This window comes from Mus caroli, unplaced genomic scaffold, assembly GCF_978045245.1.
Source record: "Mus caroli unplaced genomic scaffold, Mus_caroli_1 scaffold_5, whole genome shotgun sequence".
NCBI lineage: Eukaryota > Metazoa > Chordata > Mammalia > Rodentia > Muridae > Mus > Mus caroli.
In genome coordinates this window covers 25,721,067-25,747,691 of record NW_028227260.1, presented here as the reverse complement: position 1 = coordinate 25,747,691, position 26,625 = coordinate 25,721,067, and the positions used below count along the sequence as shown (strand labels likewise).

Genomic DNA, 26,625 nt, shown 5'->3' with positions numbered 1-26,625 from the left:
TCTGGTCTTTTCTAAAGGGAAATGGAGTAGATCTAGAGGAGAGGAGGCGAGGCACCGGGAGGAGTGGAAACTGAGGTCAGAATGCATTGTTTGAGAGAAGAATAAAAGTAAGTAAGTAAATGGATAAATACAAGACTGGGAAAAGAATAAAGATGTGAGCCACACCGTTGTCTGACAGAATTAAGGAAAGAGTTGAGGGAAAGGTGTGTGTTTGATGTCTGGTTGCCATGTGTGTGTGTGTGTGTGTGTGTGTGTGTGTGAGAGAGAGAGAGAGAGAGAGAGAGAGAGAGAGAGAGAGAGAGAGAGAGAGAGAGAGTCGGAGGTGTAGAGCATCAGGACTTAGCAAAGATGACAGTTTGCAGAAAGAAGGTCAGTCTCCCCTCGGGATCCCTTTGGTTAGAAGCCCGGAGACAGTGAGTCAGTCAGCTAAAGGGAGGGAGGGGTGAGGTTGGATAGAAGCTAGATATCCTGTGTGCATCATGGCCTTTGAATTACAATGCAAGTCAAAAGGAGGAGGTATGATATTGTTGTTACTTTAGATTGGGAGACCTTACTGAGAATTTGTCCTTGGCTAATATCAAAAGAGAAACTGAAGACAAGAAATACCAAATGCTGGCCTGGGTGGGTGGGTGAGGGGCGGCAATGAATGAATTCCCATACACTATTGATAGGAATGAAAATTAGCATAGCCATTATGGAGAACAAAATGGAGGCGCCTCAACAAAAGAAAAACAGAATTCATAATATCCAACTCTCTCACTTCTGGACATACACACAAAAGAAATGGAAATCAGCATACCAAAGGGATAGCTGCATCCAGATGTTGATTGTGGCCTTATCACAATAGCTAAAATACAGAATCAACCTAGGTGCCTCTCAACAACACATTGAATGGGTAAAGAAAACACAAGGACTATGCACAATGGAGTAGTATTCTGCCATTAAGGAAATGAAATCCTCCTCTTTTGCAACAAAATGGATGGAAATGTAGGGCATTATGTTAGGTGAAATAAGCCAGAATCAGAAATACAAGTAGAACATATTCTCGTTCACAAGCACAGGCTTTTAAGAAAGGTTGACCCAAATGCATAATTGCTAGAGTTGGACCAAAGGGAGGTTAGATACATAGAGGCTGGATTTCTATAGTGCTTGCTGTATACATGTAATGAGATAACATACTAAAACTAGCTAATGCATATAACTTAAGCATGCTAATTAGAAAGGAAACAGAAAGTCGTTTCAATCTCTCTGCCTCAGCTTCCCCATTTATAAAATGAAATTACTAATAATACCTTACAAAGTGGTTGTAATGGTTTAATGATGTAATACACACTGAATGTATTTGTATAACATATAGCTCATAATGAATGGTGGTCATTAATAGTGATTATAGTGATAATAATAGATAGAAAATAATTGGTTCAGTGCCTGGCAATTGATAAACACATGCCCAAATGCCAGTTATTCTGATTTATTATGTAGTAACTACTGAATTTGACATCTTAGAAAAACTCTAAAACCTCTTAGATTTGGCTAAAGATGGCGAAAATGGGACTTGTCCAGGCGGTTAACTCAGGATGCTGGGCAGAACTCCCATAGACATCAGTGATGCAGCCCAGAATGAGGATGTATGGAGGCAGACAAAGCAAGCTCCCTCCCGTTGTTATGGTTATTCAGACAAGATCTAGAGCTTTGGTGGAGCTTCTAGATACACGAGTCTTCTCCCTGGTTCTCTGCCATGTGCCAGCACCGTCTTTCCTGGGGCAAAAAGAACTCCATTCATGTTGGAAAGGTTTCCCAAGGAAGCAGCAATGGCAGAAAGGAGTGAAGGGCACTCCTCCAGTCTTACTGCTTCCAGCAAACACCAGGACACTCTTAGCTGGTGCACAAGCTATTTCCTTGCCAGAGATAAGAGCTCAGCCCTGCAGTCACTTTTCTGTCTTTTCCAAACTTGAGCCATACTTCAAAGTCAGATCAAAATATGTATCTTCTACCTATACTTATGACAATGCAGTTAAATGATACTGGTTGGACTACCACTGAAAGAATAGGTATCACTCAAGTTGTTCAAACCTTGCAGATATTAATAATATGAACACTGATTATACAGGGACGAAGAAGATGAAGAGCTGAACATGGGACACTGAGGCAAGCCAGCATTTAGTAATAATAGGGAGCACCTCTTTTTCCAGTGTTTGAAAGGTAACATGAAGAGGTACTGTTAACATAACCTAGAGACTGGCGCTTCCTCACAAGACCTAGTTGACAGATGAGGCAAGCTGCTTTAATCTTTACTACATGGCTGCCCAGTTTCCAATCCCTGCTAGTCTGACTGTTGTTGGACCCATGCTTTTGGTAATAACTGCTAGCTACTACACTCATGATGATAGGGCCGTTGCTCCTTTTCTCTTTAAGGGGATGCTTTATATATTTTGATGGATGGGCGTGTCTGTTTTCTCCTTCAGGACATGTGGCAGTCCCTGATCAGATTGCTCAGGGTGTTTTGGCAGCATAGAAAGCAGAAACCTAGGTGAGCGAGAGTCAGTATTGAGATTGCTTGAGGGCTTCCCAAAGGGAAGAGCCATCTAGTGACATCTGAAGTCACAACTTCATGCAGTTTCTAATGCTTCTTGAAATGAGCAAGTCTTTCACCTGGAAAGGGACTTTGTTATTGCTTAGATTCATTCCAGCTTTCAGTTGGACTGTTTAGTAGGTCTGAAGGCTGGAGGGCTTTATACTGTCTTCTGTGTTCTCCAGAAACAACTCCTTGGGAGTTGAGCCAGGCCTAGGATTTTTCCTGGAAGAAGTCAGGCCTGATAGTAGGGCTTTTATCCCTTGGTGAAGACAATAAAAGCTTTTATCACTAGAACTGGTTAGGCTAAGGAGATTGGATAGTTTGGAGTTGTGATAGAACTAGGTAAAGAATGACATTGTGCTATGGCTCTATTTTTAAAAGATATGTGTGTGAATGTTTTGTGTGTGTGTGTGTGTGTGTACGTGTGTGTATCACATATGTGCCTGGTGCCTATGGTAGTCATAAGAGGCCACTGCATTTTCTTTCTTTTTTTTTTTTTAAAGAGTACACTGTAGCTGTCTTCAGACACTCCAGAAGAGGGCGTCAGATCTCGTTATGGATGGTTGTGAGCCACCATGTGGTTGCTGGGACTTGAACTCTGGACCTTCGGAAGAGCAGTCGGGTGCTCTTACCCACTGAGCCATCTTGCCAGCCTGCCACTGCATTTTCTAGAACTGGAATTACAGGCTGTTTTGAGCCACTGTGTGGGTGCTAGGACCTGAAACAGGGTCCTATTTAAGAGCAGACAGTACTTTTAACCACGGAGTCATTTCTCCAGCCCATACAGTACAGTTCTTGTGGAGCAAATGCATTTCAAGTAAGGGGCAATGTGACAGTGTGGTGGGGCCAGACTGACCCAATGACTAGCATATTGTGAACAAAGACTAAAAGAAATAAGAAAGAAACCAAAATAATCACATTCTTGACCCGAGTTCTGGGCCATGGACACTCAAATGGTCCAGAAATATAGTTTGTAACTTACAAGGAGAACATTGTGAAACCAACCTTCAGGAAGAACCAGTTTTTAACAAGGAGCAATTCTTTCTGAATCTCAGCCCAGAACTCTTTTGAAATACAAATATAGTCATTTTTTTTTTTAATCTCCGGAATGCCCACTGATAATTGTTATTTTATATGGAGGCTGCTGGTATCTTTGACTTGGGAACTGCTGTCCAGATCTAAGCTTTTCCAAAACCACAATGATGGTGATATTTTCTGGGCTGATCTCTTTTTCTTGTTGGTATCCTTTCCTGACTGTTCTTCAGACATATTTCCGTCATGGAACCTCTCTTTGCTCATCTGATCTCAGGAAGAGCCAGGACCCATACATTTAAACTGTCATAGATGACTGGCTACCAGCTCAGATCACAGTTGTTTCCGAACTGGGAACAAAATATTAAGGGAAGAAATACATGAATAGCATTGCAAAATCCGCCTCTGAACACTGGCAATTTACGGTAACTTCATGTATGTTTCTCATTTGTACATTTTTTTTTCTTGTTTAGATTCGACTGCTTGTTAAAGCAGACCATCTCACCAGCATCTTTAAATCCTTCACAGACCACTGATAAAAAGCTCAACTCTTTCTGGGATAGTGATTAGCTGCTGTGCTTAACCTTTGAACTAGAATAAACACTGGATAATTTCCCAGTGAGATTTGCTGACAACCGAATTCCTACCAAGGCTGAAGCAGCCTGTGATACCCTTTGAAAGGGGAGATATGAATCTCCAGTGGTTTCTCTTTCTGATGTCTTTCCCCCCTAGAGCAGAGGCCTTCTTCTAAAGGGACATTTCTGAAGTTAGAGACGTTACAAATGGAATGAAATCGACTTTCTACTTCTTTACAACCTACAAAACCTCAGCTATTTGTGCAATTGTGTTGTCCAATATCAGTATCCTACTGGGTCCACTTCCAAATGGTGTAAATAGACAACCAGGAAATTCCAGAGCAGTGGGTAGGATTCAGAACGTTTAGCTCTGGCTCAAGATGTGGGAGATGATATAGGTCCTGCTCAGGTGGTCTTCTCAGACCCTTAGGGAGGGGGGATCAAGGTATTTTCTTGGGATGCAGAAGTAGGTGGCATTACAACCAAACCTGCAACCAGCAGCTGGTGACAAAAAAGTTAGAGTTGATGATTCCCATTCTTGCTAGGAAATGTCACCTAGCTCAGTGGGCACACTGAAGCCCTACATTAGATGACAAGAAAATGCCACCCTTTCCCCCTGCCACTAGGAATAATCAACTGCTTGATACTTAGTGAGACAACCAGAAATGCCTTAGCAGGTAGAAAAAGAAACTGTGGATTCCATGTGTGTTCTTTTCCTTTCTAGAGAGAAGACTAGGTATGAGCATAAATCATAAATCATCTCAAAGCTCTTTTCTAGTTGGATTTGAATGGAAAGGAGAAAGGGAAGAAGGAAGGAAAGAGTGGGGAGCAATGATGCTGATCTCTATTGTGTTATTCCGTTTCAACATAACAATGGAATAGAATTTCAGAGCTAAAGAGGATCTGTAGAGACAGATTCACAGAGCTGGTAACCATATTAGTTGGGTGAAGAAACAGAGGCTCAAGAAGTGGAAAGAAGTTACCTAAGTTGATTCAATGATAAAAGTCAGTCCCAGAATTATAGTCTTTGGTTTTTAATGTTTTCTACTCTACTATACCATTCCCTTTATAGGCAGCCACTTATACACCTATGTCCTAGACAATGGTTTCTTGATCTTGTTACTCTCAGCCTGTGTCAGAACAGCACAGCACAGGAACATAACAGCCAGGGAGTAAAGAGAAAGAGAAAGGGGATGGAGAGGATCCCATAATCCTTTGGTATGCTCCACAATGACTTAATTTCCCATTCAGCCCCACCTACTTAAGGTGCCATTCCTTTCCATTAGCATCATGGGCTGGAAACCAAGTGTCTAATAGGTTGGCCTGATGGAGGACATCTTAGATCTAAGCTATAGTGCCCCCGTGCTAATATATTTTATTGTCACTTACAGTTGGATCTCTTACTGTAACATATATCCATCACTATTTGGTTCTGTCCATAGTGGAAATGAAGACGAGATGCTGATTATTCCCTACAATATTTGAGAAATGTGGACAGTCTTTGTGAAAGCACATATATCACATAGACCTATATGTACATGTATCCGATAACTTAAGTTCATATGGGCTAAATGACTCCTCATAAAAAGCAATACCCAAGAAATAGCACATAGGAAGGAAGAAAAGACTTAGGCTTTATCATTGCTTGTCTTCTGCTTGGTAGCATCAGACTGATCCATGTGTAGAGGGCAGTCTAGCATCTACACATCCAGACTCAGAGATATTCAACTAAACTCGTCTTCATTTATCCACACTCAGTTGTTAATACTCTTTATAGAAACGATAAACAGGTTTATGAGAATATAAGTTAAAACTGAGTATTTGCTTTGGCACGGGTGGGGAGACACAGACAGACAGACAGATAGACAGACAGACACAGTGAGAAAGAGAGACAGAGAGACACACACAGAGACAAACAGAGACACAGAGAGGTGCCACAACTAATCCCAAATCCTCTACTGTCCCCATTTCTAGTCTAGGGTAACAAGCACTAATGATTGAAATAATAATATGATGGACAAGAAAAAAATCAGCAATGCAAAATGCAAAATGTCATGGTGTGTGTCTTTAACGCCAGTGAGGCAAGAGGATTGGGAGTTTGAGGCCAGTCAGGGCTACGCAATGAGACTTGTCTAAAATCAATGAGCTCAGTCTAAGAAGATCGAGTGGCAGAGTCCAGTTACTCATCTCTTCTTCATCAAAAGAATAGCCCTTCTTATAAACTGAACATTATACTACGCTTCTGTAATTCAAGGTACTGAGCTAAAAAAAAAAAAAAAAAAGGATGATGGAGAGTGGATGATTAAAGGTTGTTAAATTTTCTAAGGTCAAAGTTCAGGGCGCTGATACCAAGCTTATATTTAAATAAATGGAATTCTCTTAAGATATCACTTTGCTCATGTTAACCTTTACAAAATTTGACTTAAAAATAAAAAATGTTTGTAAAAAAAAAAAAAAAGAAGTCACCAGCAGTTCAGGGTCTTCCTCCAATACGCAGTGAGCTTTAGGCTAACTTTGGATAGTATAAGACATTGTATCAGAGACAAAATAGCCCCTCTCTTTCTCTGAAGGTCATGTTTGCAACAAAATTCTAAATGTAGGGAGGAAGATGTTTGCATTGTTTTCCTCAGAGAAGCAGATCAACTTTATTTGTCCTGAACATAAGTGAGAGGCCAAATTGAGTAGCGAACTGTGCATAGATCCCTGGAGGTTTGCTTATTGAGGTAAGAAAATGGATGCAAATATTTTAAAAATGTTTTCAACCAATAGCAAGAAAGTCATCAACTAGAGTAACCTAATCTCGATTACTGGCACTCTGTACCTAAGACTGCAAACTGAATTGCTTAGGAGAAAAATCAGTTGAACAACTGACTAATGCATCTTCAGTAATGTAGATTCACTGAGGCAAGCATGCTATTTCATAGGGCTTGCAATGGGCTCCCCATCACTGGGACTTCTCCAGAAACCCAAGGAAGCCCCATTGGAAAGCAGTTACTCACAGCAATGAGCTGGTAGGAGTTGTTCATCATGGCGATGAGCATATTCAGCAGCACTACCAGGGAGATGACGTTGTATGTCCCAAACATCGTAGCTCCCACAAACTCAGTGAACTCATGTCGGGCCTTCACATTGGTAACATAGAGATTTAGGAGGCCAAAGACAGACCAGAAGAGCGACTGAAGGGTTTCAAAGAGCCTAAAAGACATTCAAGAGCAGGTTAGTTTTCTAAGGAGGGTACAAGAAGAGAGCAAACATGAGGTGGCCTATAAAAGGGCAGCCAGATTCTGGACAGGTAGACTGGCCTGCTCATGTATCTCCTGTATTTTGGTCTTTTTCTTAACACAACAGGATAGACAGCTCATTTCATTTGGACACTTTGTGCTGCTACCTGGAATATTCTCTCTCCCCTCTCAGTGTACTGGTTAACCTAAAAATGCTCACTCAGAACTGATTTCATGGGCTATTTCCTCTGTCAAATGCTATTTCCCACCTCCAGACCATGTTATCTATTACCTTTCTAATGATTCGGGGTCAGTAAAAGCAGAGTATAGAACATGGAGCTTTCCAAGTTTGAGCAGGGCTGGAGAGATGTCTCAATGGTTAAGATGGCGTGTTGCTCTTCTAGAGGACACAAGTTCAGTTTCTAGGATGATGTTACAACTGTCTGTAACTCCAGCTCTAGGGAATCTGTCTCTTCTGGCCTCTGTAGGCACCTGCACTCATATGCACACCTTGACATACACACACACACACACACACACACACACACCCCTACAGGTAATTACAATTTTTAAAAAAGTAATATGGAGCTTAGGCTTTACTGCAACATGTTGAAATCTCAACTAACATTTGCTTCCTCTCACTCACTGAGTAAGTATGAGGGCACGTTGCCTTTCTTCTCTACCTTGGTTTTGGTCCAGGGCATGGAGTATAGAGGCCCACAAATATGATCGCCATCACTGTGTTGTACCTGAGACCAAAGTTGCTACTTCGTGGTTCTCATAGGGCTCAGCTACTATTAAGCTCAGCAGAAGAGCATGATGAATCTCAAAATAATAAGTCATATGTTTTAGTGATATATACATTGAGCATTATTAAGACCTCACTCTTTATGCATGCTTTACATGTTCTTTTTAAAAATAAAACTGACAAGAACTCACTGTGTGGGCTAGACTGGCCTCAAATTCAATAAGATTTGCCTGCCTCTGCCTCTTGATTCCTGGGAATAAAGGCATGCACTACCATGTCCTGGCATGTTTTATAGTTTTATGAATTCATTATTATCATGACTCATAAAACTTTACTGTGAAAAGCAGCGTTTCCACTATCATAGGTGTTACTAACCTATAAAGTGATGTGGCACTGCCAAGAAATGGGGAAAATAGGTGATGGGGACCCTAGAGACATAGCCAAGAGATGCTTTTTAGACCATAACTAGAGGATCTCAAAAATCTGTGGAGGAAATTGTGGCTTTTTCATAAAGGAGAAATCAATAAATCAAAAGAAAACTTTACTCTTATTGATGATGTTACATTCAGAGATTGGTTGGCTCAAGGACACTGAGCTAGTAACTGCTGAGCCAGAATTCAAGGGCAGGTCTGTGTGACCTCGCCAAGTCATTACATCAGTCTCTATGAGATGGCTTCACAAATTATTGCTTCCTGTTTTAGTCTCCATACCCAAACATGGGACTTTGCAAAAGTCTGCCTGGAGCAATACAGTGCAGTCAGCTCATGATGGCACATCGGGCATTTCCCAAGAAAGAAAAATTGCAGAACACAAGAAAAACTACTCTTAAGAATGAATATATTTTTTTTTTAGTTTGCTCAAAAATGAACTCTTCTTCATTTGCAAGGTAGAATCTGGAGTATCAAGAATTCATTGTTGTCCTCAACCACAAACCACACAGTGATTTGGAAGGTAGCCTGGTTTACATGAGACCCTGACTCAGATTGGAAAAAAAAAAAAACAAAAAAAAAACGTTATCCTCACACTATTTTTTTCTGAGCAGTGCTGGTGATGGAACCAGGACAGTGTACATGCGATGTAAGTCTTTTAGCACTGAACTCCACCCCTAGCCCAAGAATTGGCTTGCTTCAAAAAACAGGAACTTATCTCATTGGATTGCTTTAGGTCATCTGTAATGTGCATATAACAATTTCACAAATTGTTGGAGTAAAATTTGGACACAGGGAGATTCTATGTGATGACCAAATCATGTTAATTGCCATCTTTCATGCCTCTAGCGTCTGTCATTTCTTTGTGGTAAAACACTAAAATCCCATCTTCTAGCCAGTGTGAAATATATAGTGCCCTTATCTAGAGTCATCCTACTGAGGACAAGAACACCAGGGCTCCTTGCTCCTATCTTAGTACAACACCTTTCCCATTGGCCAAGCTTTCCCATCCCTCTCCCTCCTACTCTTCCTCACCTTTGATAGGTGCCAGTCAGTTCTAGTACTAGACTTCTCAAAGCTTATTTTTATCCCCATTTCAAAGCTTATATTTTGTTTGATGCAAGTAAATACTAAGTGATGAAGCATTTGAAAATCGACAGTAAGATGGGAGTATATATATAAAAAAAAAAAGATGGGAGTCTATAGTTCAGGGGCCAGGGCATGAGAAGCAGAGGTTATGACAAGTGCTGGTAGTACAGGTCTGTGCCACTGTACTGAGATTATGTGATGCTGAGGATAGAGCACAGGCTTTGTGCATAGTAGGCAAGCACTCTACCAGCAGACCTGCATTCTCAGCACCTCTTCTGAATTGCCAGGACATGGGAAGTCAGAGCTAAGCAATACATTGTATCACACAGATCAGCAGAAGTTTAAAAATAGGGAGCTATGAGGTGCAGAAATCTAGTTCTGCTATGAGGGCACAGCCAGGGCTTGGTGGTGGTTTTTACACATTAGAATCCAGGACCATACATAGCTCCACAGAGCCACTTATCTTCCCATATTCCCGGTACAAGGGCGATTAGAGTCTATATGTCTGGGTTGTTATCATGGCTCTGCCACTTAGGATTTATGCAACTGGAAGTAGCTTGGTTAATTGCCTTGTGCCCTAATTTTCATACATACAATGGGTAATAATAAGACTGACTACCTCACGGCCAGGGCAGGAGGATAAAGTGTATTTGTTCACATAGACCTGATTTATAAGAGTACGTGGACTTCAGAGCATGCGCAACCACTAACTATTTTCATTACTACTATTGTTAAGCCATCTATCCTCATGTTCCTATGCTCCTTGTAGGTTTTTTGAGCCTCTATAAATTATTATTCATTTCTGTCTCTCGTACTACATAGTTGTGACAATAATACACCTGCTTCTTGTGTCTTCGGATTTTTATGTTGGCCAGTGAGATGGCTCAGCAGGTAAAGTTGCTTACCATCAAACCTGATGCTCTGAGTTCGATTCTCAGAACCTACACGGTAGAGAGAGAAAAGCTACTCCCGTGAGTTGTTCCGCAATACACTATGATACATGCTCACCCACACGTGTACACACATGAGTACAATACATAGGTGAAAAAAAGTTGACAGTTTTTGATATAGACACCTTTTATGTATGATCTTCATAGGTATTATTTGAATAGCTGCCCCACTGTCTACCTAGCAAGGACAAAGGCTATCTAACAAACTACCCAGGCTTTGCGTGAAAAATCAATGGCGTGCTTCATAATTTTCTGATAACACAGGACTGGGAAGGATAGCTAATAAATTGAAATGAAGAATCAAGATTAAGAAAGAAAGTCATCCTCTGACCGCTACACTCAGGCTGGGGCATGGGTGCCCCCATGCACCGCCCCCAACAAAATGTAATAAAAGAGATTTGAAAAGATTTCAACAGCAGAAGCAATAGGCTGAAATGAACAGATGGAATATAAGAGAGAACCATGTATAGCTTTGCTCTTCAACCAATTGTCCAAATGCTGGAGGAGCAATAGCAAAATAAGCCAAAGGGTTTTGCTGAAAACAGGCTTAAAGTGATCAGTAGAGTGGCAGAGCTGGACAGACAATTTGAGCCGCCTATGGGGTAGAAATAGAAGTAAATGATATCCAATTAAAAATAGGATTGCTTCACGTCTGTCCGTGTTGTAAATGGCTTCCCTGTAGAACTGGTGACTCTAGACAAGGTCAACCAAACTTCCCAACATTTATTTCCAAGTGATATGGTATAATATTTATATGATATGTTACCACTGAGAAACATCTGAGAGAAACTCCATAAGTTCCTCTTATATTATTTCTTATGGTTGCACTCATGTAAATTTATAATTATCTCCAGATTAAAAATGATAGTTATTGGGGCTGGCAAGATGGCTCAGTGGTTAAGAGTGCCAACTGCTCTTCCGAAGGTCCCGAGTTCAAGTCCCAGCAACCACATGGTGGCTCACAACCATCCCTAACAAAATCTGATGCCCTCTTCTGGAGTATCTGAGGACAGCTACAGTGTACTTACATATAATAAATAAATAAATCTTTAAAAAAAAGATAGTTATCACTGGTCTTCGATTTTGAATATCTTTAAGTCCTGGGCTGATGTATGGTTAAGTACAAACCTGCTTACGGTGGGAGTCTCAGTTTGGTGGGGACAGAGATAGGTGACTAAGATACAGCAGGTTACATATTATAGAAGACACGTGTTTACAATGCTGTAGGGCAACAGAAGAAATCTGCAGCTGAAAAGGGGTAAGAAAAGGTTTTAGAATGGGTGACACTTAAAATCTAGAAGGATGGAGAAGAGTTTTCCAAACTGGCTAGGTGGGTGTGATGGCTAGTCTTGGTGGTCACCTTGACACACCTGGAAAGAGGGAACCTCTTCGGGAGAATTGCCTCCATCAAATTGGCCTGTGGGCCTTTCTGTGCGGATATTTTACTGATCGCTAATTGATGTAGGAGGTTTTAGCCCACTGTGTGCTGTATCATCCCTAGGCACGAGGGCCTGGGTTATTTAAGGAAAGTTGTGGAACCTGAGTCTGGAACCAAGCCAGTAAGCAGCAGTTCCCCGTAGTTTCTGCTTCAGTTCTTGCCTCCAGGTTCCTTCCTTGAGTGACTGCACTGATTTCCATCAAGGATGGACTGGGACTTGGAGGTATAAGATAATATAAAGCTCTCCTTCTCCATGCTGTTTTTGGTCAGGACCATTTAATACAGCAACAGAAATCCAACTTCAACTGTGAGGACAGGCATTCCAGGCCGAGGACGTACTGCATTATGTTCAAGAACCATACAGCTGAGACAAGAAGCTTTTGTGTCTCTGGGGAGCAGAAAAATGACTATGAAGGATAAGTGTGTAGAGGCCTGTGTTCAAATTTCGGAGCCCCTGCATGATATGGTAAAAGTTGGGTTTATAGAGGAAAATGGTATAGACTGGAAAGGCGCGAAGCTGGGGTTGGTGAGATGATACTGGGATTTCGATAGAAGTTTCCACAGAGTGTGGAGGGACATTATTATGAGGGGAAACAGGACTGCAAGCAGGGAGACCAGTTAAGAGGCTGTTGCTATAGTCCTCAGGATTTAGGCCTGAACCTAAACAGTACTTCTCTCTGTCTCTCTGCTTCTCCATCTCTGTCTCTCTGTCTGTTTCTCCCTCGCCCCTCTCTCTCCCTCTCTCTCTTCTCTCCCTCTCCCCCCCCCCCTCTCTCTGTGTTTTGTAGGAGCTTTAGAAAGTAAAACTGACAGGGTGAGTGGAAACACCCAGTATTTCATGAATAGTGTAAGCATGTCAGATGACTTGTAGGATTCTGGCTGCTGTCATCTAATGAGCTGAGGAATTAAAGGGAAAATAAGTTAGAGTGACTACGGAGATAAGTGATTTAGTCGCAGACAATCTATGTCTTGAGAAGCATGTAGAATAACTAGCCAAGTGTTTCTCTTTGTATGAGGTATCTAAACAAGCTCACACGAATGAATGTGAAGGTTATTAACATGAAGTGAAATAAGCCAGCCATACAAAAACTGTAAGATCTCCCTTATATATGGAATGTAAAAGAATTGACATTGTAGAACTACAGAGTGGAGTGGTAGTTATTAGAGGCTGAGAAGGAGTGGAAGGTGGGAGAGGTGGGAGACTTTGGACAACCAAAACAATGTTGCAGTTGGATAGGAGCAAGAAGGTCTGGTGATCTCTAATACAATAGGGAGACTACAGATTAGAGTAGCACATTGTACATTTCAGACTGGCTAGAAGAGATTCTGCTTGTTTCACCACAAAGGAACAAGAAAGGCTTTAGGTGCTGAGGATGCTAATTATCCAGATTTGACCATTGGACATGGTGTACATATATCAGAACTTCACATTATACCTCTAAGATTTGTGTATTTATATGTGAAATGATTAGTTTAATGACTAAGGATCATGATGAAGCTTTGGGTCTACAGAATGGATGTTAAGATGAACAAAGTAAAGGACACTGAAGTGGGGCTCCTAACCTAAGAGAATTGCATGAATCATCCTTTCTTTCTTTCTTCCTCCCTCTCTCCCTTCATAACTCCTTCCCTCTCTCCATCTCATCCTCCCTTCTTTTTGCTTTTGCTCTTTTGAGATGGGGTATCACTGTGCAGCCTAGGTGATTCTCAAACTCATGAATTTCCTAACTTGGCCTCCTGCATCCTGAGAGAATATAACATGTGCAACTACATCGAGTTGCTCTTTTTCTTTCTCTGTTCTATTCTCATTATCATTCTAAAGCCATTCAGGGGGTGGAAAAATTCCAAAGAAGCAGGTCTTTACAGTAGGAATGTGAAGCACAGAAATTACCTTTCTAGAAGTTGTGGTTTTCGGGGCAAAGAGCTGCCTTCTATACTGCAAATTGGAGCAGAGTCATTTCCAGCCACCACCACCCTCCAATCCTTAAGTCTAGTAGGCTAGCTGACTATAATTTTGCCTCAAGTCTGTCTTACTTTGCATGCAAAAGGGAGTTCATTAAGATACTTTTTGTCTTCTGTGCTTTGAGCTTGACTTACAGTAGTCAAGTTAATTTTGTAGCCATGAGTATCCTATGAATAGTCTTGTGCTTACACATCCTTCATGGCTACCACTCTTTGAGCACTACAAGAAATACTTAGAACTACCTTTTTAAAAATGGAATCACAGCATGGCTCTCTCTGTCTCTGTTAAATCTCTTTCTCTTCTAATGCTACTTTCCTATGTTGAAGGAAGAATTTTCTTCTATAACAGACCGTTTGGGTAGATCTGCAGATAGCTCTGTTCTCCCATGAAGAGATACTGATGAAGCTGTGCATGGAAAACAGAATAAAAAGGAAGACAGAATGAAAACAGAGGAAAGAGTGGTGCACATCTTACGTGGAGAAGGCGTTGTTCTGTTTTTCACATCGGATCCCCTTGCAGTTGTTAGGTTCATCAATAGCTCTGGTCTCATAGTAAAAGTAAAGCTGGTTCAGTCCGTTGGCAAAAGCCAGTAGTACTAGGCAGTAGATAAAGAGAAATTTGAGTATATCAAGCAGCATTCGTCCCAAAGAGATCTGCAGAGGCCCTAAATGGGAGTTGGCTGTGAACAAGGATATGAGACGCAAGGAACTTAAAATGTTGGATATTGCGAAGAGTGCTTCTGCAATCAGAGTCGGGTGCCACATTTCCCATTCTTCTCTTGGACGAGAACCATTATACTGGAAAAAAACACACACAAGTGCACAATATGAGAAGTACAGTGAGTATTTCCAAAAATCTCCCCTTTGCACCCTTCCACACACACAACATGTACTTTATACTCCACTTACATAAAATTATTCTTGCATGACACTGTTTGTCTTTTTGCCCCATTCAATCAGTACACAGTGCTAATAACGCTCTCCCTCCCACTCTTATCCAAATATATACCAAGCATATATACATAGCAGAAGGAATTTCAGAGCCATCATCTGCAGCAGCCACCTGTGGTTTATCAACAGACATTTTCTAACTGCGGGTTTACCAGATTGTTGTTGAGTATTTCTGAAAAGGAGCCATTGGGGTGCCCAAGCTAGTGGGTACCAAACTATTTTAACTTCTTAGTGAAATTTCAACTCAGACCTATACCTCAACCCCCCAGCTTGGCTTGAAACACACGGTTAATTTGAAGTTACTGAAGGATAATGGATAGAGGCAGCCTCCTGTGTTCATCCTCCAGGTTCTGCTGCTTGCAGTTTCAGGCTGATAGAGAGTCCTTAGGGAGCCTTTTCCTCAGAGATTTCTGCTGCATTTTTAGCAGTTTGTAATGTATTCTCCACCATTGCAAATGGCATGTCAACCTTCCAGGTAGCAAATTTAGTACTTCTCCACTTAGCAGCATATGGATGTATTTTGCTGTTTCTTTAACAACCTTACAAGTTAGAAAGGCCTTCTAGTGCAAATGAAGAAGCAGGAAGTTGAAGGAAAGGGAATAGCCAGATTTATAGAGTTGGTTGCCTATTTCCAGCCTCTTGAAGACCTCTGTCTTCTGGAATGTGAGGAATAGCCTCATGAATAAGTGGGAGATGGTGAGGACTGGACTTCGATTCGGAAATTATCACTTAAAACTGCCTGTACCCTTTACCTTCAGAATAAAAAAGGATAACACCATTCCCACCCACTGGACATGTTTGTGATTCAATATTTATCTGCACGACTGACTCTCTGTATTCCACAAGGAAGGATGGTATGGAAAAACAAGGAACTGATCCTTATCCTTCCCAAGGACATGATAGGTTTTGCCTGGAATTCAAGTTGAAGAACAACTACTTTGCTCTCTCATTTAAGCATCACAATTTCTCAGGACTGAATGTAAGCATCTTTCCTGAGAAAAAGTGTTGGGGGTCAAATTATCTTGTAGGCGCTTCTCAGTGTACTTCACTTCCAACAACCAAGAAAACTGATGGTGTTAAAATCACTTGTGTGTATCCAAGATTCTTCATTGTCAGAGGAATCAGAGAGACTGTGCCACATATGTGCTTCTGTTTCAGATACATGTTTTGGAGGCTGATCAGTTTTCTATAATCTTAGCCAAATTTCCCATACATTTCCATTTTTTCTTCAAAGGAAAGGAAACCCAAACCAGTTTTTTGCATCACTGTGAGGAAGTGGGTGGTATGCCTGGCTTACAAATAGAGGAACTGAAATCCAGAGTGGCTTGCTAAATACCATGCAACAAATTTGATGGCAGAGACAGAACTGAACTCCAGGTCCCTCAACATTAAGTCTAGCACTGCTTCCATGAAATGTCACTCAAATGGGAATTGATCTCACAACACAGATGTTACAAAGGTCAGTCCAAGTTTTGAGATCTATGTGAGAGATGGCAATTCTTTGCTGATAACCAAACAGAACCTATGTTTCAAAATGAGAATGAATCACAGTATAGTATTGATTTGACTTTCCATCCCCTCTCTCTACCACAGGGAAGTCTGTTGCCCACAGGATGGGAAATCTGGATGTGCAGAATCCTCAGAAGTGTGAAAGACAATTCTCATTGGACATCTCTAGTTTGCATCTTATAGCTCTGGGGAACTCCTTAGCAGATAGGTGATGGGTGTGGGGAATAAGGTTAGAGTTCATCTAGGATAGACATCAACACCAAGTGCCAGATAATGCATATGTTGGCTTTGTCAGCTGTAGGTCTCTGTCATAACTTAACACTCCCTTTGTAGCACTAAAGTGACCAAAGACAGTACATAGATGAATGGATGTGACATTGAGTCAAATTTGGTTCATAGACCAGAGCTTAATAACTCCTGATCTAGTACTGTAAATTTTAAACTGTATTTCTTAGACCCTCAGGGTTCAATGGAGACATCTAACGGCCATTGTGGGAGCCAAAGAAGCAGACTAGATGGCCCATTCTTTATGTCAAATTTAGCTCTTCGAGCTATATCATATACTGTAGTTCTTTGTAAGTCTCTGCTTGATGATATGTTTTCATGGAATCCAAAGCTTGAAAACCAATGGAGTTTAGTTTGCTTATTTATCAGAGGCAGGACTGAAACTCTGAGAGGTGGAAGGATTGGTTGGTGGTGATCAACCTCACAGGTGGGAACTTGGCCCCACATCTTTTCAAAGAGGTGTGAATTACATTCTGTTACTCCCAAATAAAAATCTGAAGATGGATCAGCTGACGTGGGGAACTCCATGATAGCAAGAACACGAAGAGATAATTATGTTTATAGTAAAGTAAATGTTGAAGAAATGCCCACATCTCAGCACAGTCTAGATCTAGTCTGTGTATTAATCAAGGTGAAGGAGGGATGGACCTAAGTGATATCCTAGAAGATGAAAGGCTAACTATTCCCCATTCAAAGGGTTACCTGTGGACACTGAGGGTCAGCCATATGTATAGTTGTTCTTTGGGTTACTTTGGTGAATGTCTTTTGGTTCGTGTTGCTTTAATCCCTGTGAGGAGGAGTATGTATTGTTAACTAATTCTACACTCTAAGAAGTAAAAAAAAACCAAAAACAAACAAAGAAAAAAACCTTGGATCCATGAAAGCAAGAGAACTTGAGTTCAGATCTCTACCACACATATAAAAGTCAAGTGCAATGGTACCACCCCACTGCTGGGGAGGAGGGTGGAAACAGGTGCATCCCAGGGCCCCCTGGTCAACCCATCTAACTGAAATGGTGAGTTCCAGTTTCAGTGAGAGACCATGTCTCAAAAAAGACGGTGGCGAGCCACTGAGGAAGACATTTAACAGCACTTGTTCACAATTATGTGTGAATATATCTATAGCCACACACAGTTACAATTAATTAATTAGTTAATTAATTAAGGAATTTTAAAGGCAAGTTCGTCTTATTTAATTTCCATATTGCCCTGGAACAACAGTGATTTGAAGTGTTCCAATGGGGGCCAGGGGGTGGGGAACACCTGTGGGGAACTTCCATCTCATTCTCCTAAGGGAATGTCTAAATTGGTTGCATTTTTGTGGAAGAGAGGACCACGAAATGAAGTTCTAGTTTGAAAGATCTAAATTCTTGGGGCTGGAGAGATGGATTAGAGGTTAAGACTGCTCACCACTCTTACTGTAGAGGATCTGCATTCAATTCCCAATACCCACATGGTGGCTCCTAACCATCTGTAACTCCAAGTTTAGGGGATGAGTCTGTCTCTTCGGGCCTTCATGAGCACTAAGCATATGTACACACATGCACACACACAAAAAATCCATACACATAAATATGTTTAAAAATCAAAAGTCTGCATGTGACATGTCTTGTTTGTGTTTTCTTTCAGTGTTAAGAGGCAGAATTTAGAAGCTTAGTTGAGTGGGTTTATTATACATTGATATGGAGAAGTATTTAGCTCTTTGGAAACCTCTCCAGTGAAATTAGGAAGATTATGTAATTAGCTGATTTTGAGCATCTGTAGACACATTTTAATACCCCAGACAAAAATAATTTTTTTCATCATTTATTCTAAACTTTTCTGGTTAAACAAAACCTAGTAAGTTCAAGATTGTTAAGTTATGGTGTCCCTACTTATAAAGGAAATTTAAAAATATAATATTTTATTAATTATTTTAAAAATATTCATAATGCACACAGTGCATTATTAAAAAGGAAAACTGTGATACTAGCCAGCAGAGTGCCAGGGGGACATGGAGTTAACCCAGGCAGGATCACCAGAGAGTCAAACATTTTCTTTCACTCGGCTTTTTCTTTTAAGAAAGTTGTAAGCATGTGTTAAATGGTCGACACACGTATAAGGCATACTCTTGGGCTCTTTTTCAAAAATGTTTCATGAATGCATTCAATATTCATGCTCTATATAACTCTCAAGGTCTTACAATTTATGCAATATGCATATTAGGGATGTAAAAATAAACGAAGTTGTTGGAGACTTGGGGGACAGCCATATTCCCATTCTAAAAGTCTTCAATGTGAAATTGAATACCAAAAGCACGACTGACTAGACATCTTGGGAAATGAATTGTCAGCCTTACCTTGTGGGGAAAAACTCAAAGCATGCTAGAAGGAGCATAGCCATGCCTTCTCTTATTAAATTACAGACCTAGATTCAGACCTGTGGTTACGCCTAGAAATAGTGGCCTGTGGAGAGGTACCTGGAACTTTACTCCACACTTGTCTCATTTTGCTTGGGGAAGGTCGTCTTACATGAGTTGTATCTCTGTTGATGAGACAACCAGACTGTACTTATTTACAGGTCTCATTAAAATTGAAACTGTGCATATTTAAAAATAATTTTCAGAATAATTCAAGGTGCTTATGTATGGGGAAAGTATCAAGATGACAGGGTATGCTCAGTATAGACATTTTCTGAACTGGTAGGGGGATGTAGGGTGAGTGATAATAAAAATTTGTGTATATTTTAACAAATTGAAAAATTATCCTGACAGAAGACAAAGAAGAAAGCAGAGGTTCTTGTAGGTGAACCCATGTGTTGTACAGTTTCTGGGGTTCTGCTGCTTGTTATACAAAGAATGGGTGGGGAAGTGGGAATGTTGGCTCCGTGAAACAATGGCTCAGAAGGTAAAGGAGAGGGGACACTATTTGTACTACAGAGAGGAACCAGTTTTGTCCTGTGTATCTCCAAGGGGAGGAGTGCTTACCAATGGCTACAGCAGGGAAAATATTTGTCAAATATAAAATAACTGATTTTTACTAAAGTGATAACGGGTAAGAGGCTTTTTGGAGGTAGTGCATTTAGGGAATTTACATTTTCTACCCCGTGTGAGCATTAGTATGCCATCTTCTTCGAAGGAATGTTATAGATGTTTAAGCACTGAAGGCTGAAGACAACTTTACCCTGAGAGTCTGAGAAACTTAAGGATTCCTCTGGAAAAAGAATGTTCCTTTCTTCACTGGATTTGCATAAGTTGATACTACTTACACACTACTGAAAAAGGTCTCTGTAGTATTTCCTAGAATAGATGGGACACTCAATAGTTTTCCCCATAAACTCTTTCTGCGCACAGTGCAAAAGTTTATTGACATAACACAGCCAAAATAACAGGGGAAGAAAGATGGTAGACATCCCATTTTACCTTGACATAGGCCACGATCTTCAAGGAAATAGTTGCCAGGTAGAGGGAGTTCATTGCAAAATCCATCAGGTTCCACCAATCATGGATGTATTCCGTGAATCCACCATCCCACATTTCCTTTATCTCCCCCCAAATGAAACCTAAAGAATGGAGGCAGTAAGTTTATTTCTATATCAAGGCAGTGTTGAACATCACCACAGGAGTCCCCCAAATGAATAAAGATGAGAGGCATGAATCAATGAACTGGGCCAAACGGGTAAGAGATCTCTTACCTTTCTTTCTTTGGCTACCTCATCTCCAAATCTTGAAAAAAAAAGCTAGTATGTTTTTCACTTTTCTGAGCACCCCTCACTTTTGTTTTTCAAACATAAATCATAATTTGCCTTCGATATTCCTAACCATTCTTCTCACCTCTCTCTCCTCGCTCCTTTTCCCTTCTATCCCTGGTAGCCCCCTTTCGAATTTCATGTCACATATGTTCTATTTTCTTTTCTCTACCTCATGGTCTTTTTCTACTTTTATACCCCGCATTCAGTCACACTAATATAAGAAAGCATGAAGTGTTTGCCTTTCTCAGACTACGTAACCTTGTTCAATTTAATATTTTCTGGATCCATCCAGTTTCCTGCATGTTTCACAATTTGCCTATTCCTTACAATGGAACAAACTACCATTGTGTATATGGACCCTGTCTTCATTACTCAGCCATTTTTTTTTTTTTGTGGGCATCTAGGCTGTTTCCATTTCCTTGTTATTGACAATAGTGCAGCAAGAAACACCGATGTGCAAGTGCCTCTGTGGTGGGATATTGGGTCCTTTGGATACCTGACCCAGGAATAGCATAGTTTTATGAGGATCCCATCACACTGATTTCCACATTGCCTGGAGAAATCTTTCCCAAGCAGTGAATGATGTGTCTTTTTCCCCCATACCTAGCATCACTTACTTTCTTGATGCTAGCCATTCTGACTAGGATGAGATAAAATTTTGAAGTAGTTTTAATTTCCGTTCCCCTGATGGTGATAAGTACTCCCTAAACTATTTATTTTTCACTTTGTTCTTCATAATTTGAGACTGTTGTGGTTTTCGCTTAAGCTTTAATTTAGCTACTGAAATTTTAGGCACTGGATTTTTCACTCTTCCCATTTTGGAGTGTAGTAAATTGACTTTGTCAGTATTGTTCTACCATCATTATTTTTCTCTGGGTGCTAAGGAGAAAAGCTCTTCCTGGGTTTTGATGTACTGACCAGGGATCACATTGCCAGATGTAACTACTTAAGTTATGCATTGTGACCCCAAATAATCCAGGATCTATTTTCTCTCTTCTCCTCATGTGTGTGTATGTGTGTGTGTGTGTGTGTGTGTGTGTGTGTGTGTGTGAGAGAGAGAGAGAGAGAGAGAGAGAGAGAGAGAGAGAGAGAGAGAACTTTTGCCTAATGACAGAGATGTTTCAGTAAAGCTATGTGGCTATGGTCAAGGCCATCAATTACCAGACTTTAAGTATGGATCACTTAGGGATACTGTTAGATTCTAGACTCAGGGTAAGACTTAAGATGTCAATGATAAAATCCCAAATCATGCTCAAAATGCTAGCTTGAGGTTCAGAGTTTGAGTCACATAGACTTAGAAGATGGCATGTACTGGAGAGTTCAGTGTCATCTGATTATGTCTGAAGATCACAGGGAGATCAACTTTTACCATGGTCAGAGTGAATTTCTCAGTTATTTCTTCTGACTGAGGGATCAGTATTCAAAAAGTACACAGAACCTGAACTAGGATTCTATGAAATAGACACAAACACAATAAATCAGCAGAATCCATGTGCTGCCTGGTTATAGCAAAGGGTGTTTTAAATAGAATACTCAGTGCTTGCCCTGTCTAGTTTCCTTGAAGCCTATAGTGACTGACACAAAGCTTTCTCCCCTAAGCCAACTGACACCCATTTTTTTTTTTTTTACAATCCTAAAAGATGTTAGGTGAGCAGATGCAAAATCTGAGAATATGCTTATTTTACAATGGCTTATGCATAATTGAGTGATCAGAACCTAGGATAGAAGGAACCACATTTCTTAGATTCTCAATACAGGCTAGTAGAGGGGTCTTTAGTCAGAGCTACATGTTCCACTGAATGCATGTCCAGTGGTTTTTAAAGTGGGACTAGAAGACAGCATAGTCATTATTGTTCTGTTTCACTTACCTAGAACCCAAGGCAGTATCATCCATTCCACAACAGTTGGGGGAGGTCCTTGAACATGGAGGTCTGTTCTGACGATATGTTGAGAAGCCAGGAGAAGCATGAAGAGGAAGGTCAGATAGGATGCTGTGTGGCAGATGAACTTGATAAAGGGTTTCTTGATGAAAAGCCCAAGGTTGCTTCTAGGGGAGATCAGATAGGCTATGGACAGCATAGGAAACAGGAATCCAATGGTCATGCAGGTCAGAAGCTTGACTACCCAGTGTTTTCTCCGCCATCCAGGGAAGCCATCGTACCACAAGGTGGCCAGCAATTGTTGGCAGTTTGGCTGAGCGACAAACTGGGAAAAGAAAAGAACAAGTGAGGCACCAGAGATCAGCCCAGGACAAAGTCAATGCTCATAATACTTCTATTCACAGTCTTCTCCAGCAAAAGCCTGTGTGACACAGAGAAGATAGAGTCATTAAAAGCACATTGAAAAATCGAGCTCGCCAGGTCCATTCCTGATGGGCTGAGACTCCCTAAGGTATAGAAGGATTGAGCCTGGATATCAGTTTTCCCTGGGAATATATGTGCATCTCAGTTGAGAAGGCTGAGGATTTTTATTTCAGGCTGATTTACTTCTATTCATTCCCTTAGCCTACATGAGGTCACTGTCAAGTGTACAGTTGGTTGGGGGAAACACAAACTGCCAGAGAATAAACTCTGCCTGTGGCTATGGTTTGAAATGGAAATTAGTTCCCTTTTTGATTTTTGCCTTTTTCCCATTTTGTTTTGAGTATCACTTGGCTGGTTTGCAATAAATAAGGTTGCTACTCTGCTATCTATCTAATATCCATTCTAGCCGATACATACAACACAGGAAAAATATTTGGGGGTCAACACTATAATATTGTATACTAACCCAGCTGGGGTTTGACTTAAGGCAATTTACAAAGTGTCAGTGATTAATAATTAAGGAATAATCAGCAATGCAAGTCACCCTCCAGCTGCTACTTCCTGGTAAGTGAGTCAATAGGGAGCTCAGCTGTCAACCATGATTTGAAATACTGCCTACATTTGACTATTCAAGCTTCCCGGGGGACAGATGAACATAGCTATATCATGTAGCATACTAATACAAAGGACAGAAACCTCTTCCATCATTTACCTAACACCTAAGGCAACTATCTCAACTTTCTTATTACATTTACAACGACCAGAAAGTCTCAATCAAGTCATTCTTCTCCTTAGTCTACTCCATGGGTAGACTATATTTCTCAGTATCCCTGGCCATGTGACTAAGTTCTCATTAACCAAATAGGAAGAGAAATGATGTGCAGCAGTTCCAGGAGTAGCCCATAGAAGTGTTCCATGAGTGTTCCTCTGTGGCTATACTCCATCTGGGGAGTTTTTGAGAGCCCATGCCCCTTAATATCCTCAAGGAAGAGAACTATTCTGCTGACCAAGAATATTTACCTTGAGATAAACTCATGAGAAGATTCTATAGCTTTTAAGCCACCATATGCTTTTAGGTTTAAAGCAGTTGGAAATTAGGAAACTGAAAAAATAATCTCTATGACTTAAAAAGATGGCTCAGTGTTTAAGATCCTCTTGCAGAGGATGCAGGTCAGTTCTAAGGAACCACTTGGTAGCTGACAACCATTTGTAACACACCAGTTCCAGAGGATCCAATGTCTCCTTCTCACCTCTATGAACACAGACACACATGTGGCACACATACATTCACAAAGGCAAAACCATCACACACACACACACACACACACACACACACACACACACTATACCAAAGTATTTTCTTTTTTCATAAAACTTTTATTATTATTTTATATTTTTTAGATATTTTCTTTACATTTAAAATGTTATCCCCTTTCCTAGTTTCCCCTCTGAAAATCCTCTATCCCTTCCCCCTCCCCCTGCTCCCCAACCCACCCACTCCCATTCCCGGTCCTGGCATTCCCCTATACTGGGGCATAGAGCCTTCACAGGATCAAGGGCCTCTCCTCCCATTGAAGCCCCACAAGGTCATCCTCTGCTACATATACAGCTAGAGCTACAAGTTCCACCCTGTGTTTTCTTTGATTGGTGGTATAGTTCCAAGGAGCTCTGGGGCACTGGTTAGTTCATACTGATGTTCCTCCTATGGGGCTTCAGACCCCTTCAGCTCCCTGGGTACTTTCTCTGGCTCCTTCATTGGGGACTTTGTGCTCTGTCCAATGGATGACTGTGAGCATCCACTTCTGTATTTGCCAGGCATTGGTCCAAAATATTTTCTAATTTGTAAAATATTTTTATCCTCTGAATTCATTGTCCTTTCCACAAATTCATATGCAAATCATACAGATCCTTTTTATTTCTAGTGTACTGGCTAGTTTTGTGTCAACTTGACACAAGTTAGAGTTATCACAGGGAAAGGAGCTTCCCTTGAGGAAATTCGTCCATGAGATCCATCTGTAAGCATTTTCTCAATTAGTGATCAAGGGTGGGAGGGCCCATTGTGAGTGGTGCCATCCCTGGGCTGGTAGTCTTGGTTCTATAAGAAAGCAAGCTGAGCAAGCCAGGGGAAGCGAGTCAGAATGCAGCACTTCTCCATGGCCTCTGCATCAGCCCCTGCCGCCAAGTTCCTGCCTGGTATGAGTTCCTATCCTGACTTCCTTTGGTGATGAACAGCAATGTGGAGGTGTAAGCTGAATAAACCCTTTCCTCCCCAACTTGCTTCTTAGTCATGATGTACGTGCAGGAATAGAAACCTTGACTAAGACACTAGGCATCACAGACTATGCCAAAGAAGCCCAAGAAGATATAGGGAAGCTGAAGGGGAAAGCTAAATCTCAGATGCAATGAAAAAAAAAAAAAAGAAAAGAAATAAGACAACTGAGAGTATCAAGTCTACTGAGGAAAACAGATGTATAAAGAGTAGGATGCTTTTTTTAAAAAAAAAAGGTTTTACAGTTTAGAGTCCTCTCCTTAGAAATATGCCTCATCATAGCAGATAAAGTTGTCTCAGAATCGTTTTTCCATTTTTTGTTAGATGATTTCTTCATTTATATTTCAAATGCTATCCCCTTTTCTAGTTTCCTCTCCAAAAATCGCCTATACCCTCCCCCATCCCCCTGCTCACCAACCCACCCACTCCCACTTCCTGGCCCTGGCATTCCCCTATACTGGGGCATAGAATCTTTGCAAGACCAAGGGCCACTCCTCCAATTGATGGCCGACTAGGCCATCCTCTGCTACATATGCAACTAGAGACACAGCTCTGGGGCTACTGGTTAGTTTATATTGTTGTTCCTCCCATAGAGCTGCAGACCCCTTTAGCTCCTTGGGTACTTTCTCTAGCTCATTCATTAGGGACCCTGTGTTCCATCCAATAGATGACTGTGACTCTTGTTTTTGCCAGGCACTGGCATAGCCTCACAGGAGACAACTATATCAGGGTCCTGCCAGCAAAATCTTGTTGGTATATACAATAGTATTTGGGTTTGGTGGCAGATTATGGGATGGATCCCCAGGTGGGGCAGTCTCTGGATGGTCCTTCCTTCAGTCTTGGTTCCAAACTTTGTCTCTGTAACTCCTTCCATGGGTATTTTGTTCCCCATTCCAAGAAGGAACGAAGAATCCACACTTTAGTCTTCCTTCTTGAGTTTCATGAGTTTTGCAAATTGTATCTTGGGTATTTTAAGTTTCTGGGCTAATATCCCCTTATCAGTGAGTGCATTTCAGTGTGTTCTTTTGTGATTGGGTTACCTCACCTAGGATGATATCCTCCAGATACATCCATTTGCCTAAGAATTTCATAAATTCATTGTTTTTAATAACTGAGTAGTACTCCATTGTGTAAATGTACCACATTTTCTGTATCCATTCCTCTGTTGAGGGACATCTGGGTTCTTTCCAGCTTCTGGCTATTATAAAGAAGGCTGCTATGAATATATGGAGCATATGTCCTTATTACAAGTTGGAACATCTTCTGGATATATGCCCAGGAGTGGTATGGTTGGATCTTTTGGTAGTACTCTGTCCAATTTTCTGAGGAACCACCAAACTGATTTCCAGAGTGGTTGTACCAGCTTGCAATCCCACCAGCAATAGAGGAGTGTTCCTCTTTCTCAACATCCTTGCTAGCATCTGCTGTCACCTGAATTTTTGATCTCAGCCATTCTGACTTGTGTGAGGTGGAATCTCAGGGTTGTTTTTATTTGCATTTCCCTGGTGATTAGGGATGTTGAACATTTTTTTCAGACGCTTCTCAGCTGTTTGGTATTCCTC

The 26,625-nt window shown here is 41.0% G+C and overlaps 1 protein-coding gene across 1 annotated transcript in view; it reads right to left on the bottom strand.

The window, feature by feature from the left end:
- Trpc5 (transient receptor potential cation channel subfamily C member 5) overlaps positions 1 to 26,625 on the bottom strand; it is a 357,009-nt gene that overhangs the window by 26,988 nt on the left and 303,396 nt on the right. The window contains exons 4-7 of the mRNA XM_021152996.3: positions 22,360 to 22,696; positions 20,163 to 20,302; positions 14,494 to 14,816; positions 7,182 to 7,377 (exon numbers count right to left, since the gene is read on the bottom strand). Coding sequence (XP_021008655.1) covers positions 7,182 to 7,377; positions 14,494 to 14,816; positions 20,163 to 20,302; positions 22,360 to 22,696 — 996 coding nt within the window. The remainder of the gene's footprint in view (positions 1 to 7,181; positions 7,378 to 14,493; positions 14,817 to 20,162; positions 20,303 to 22,359; positions 22,697 to 26,625) is intronic.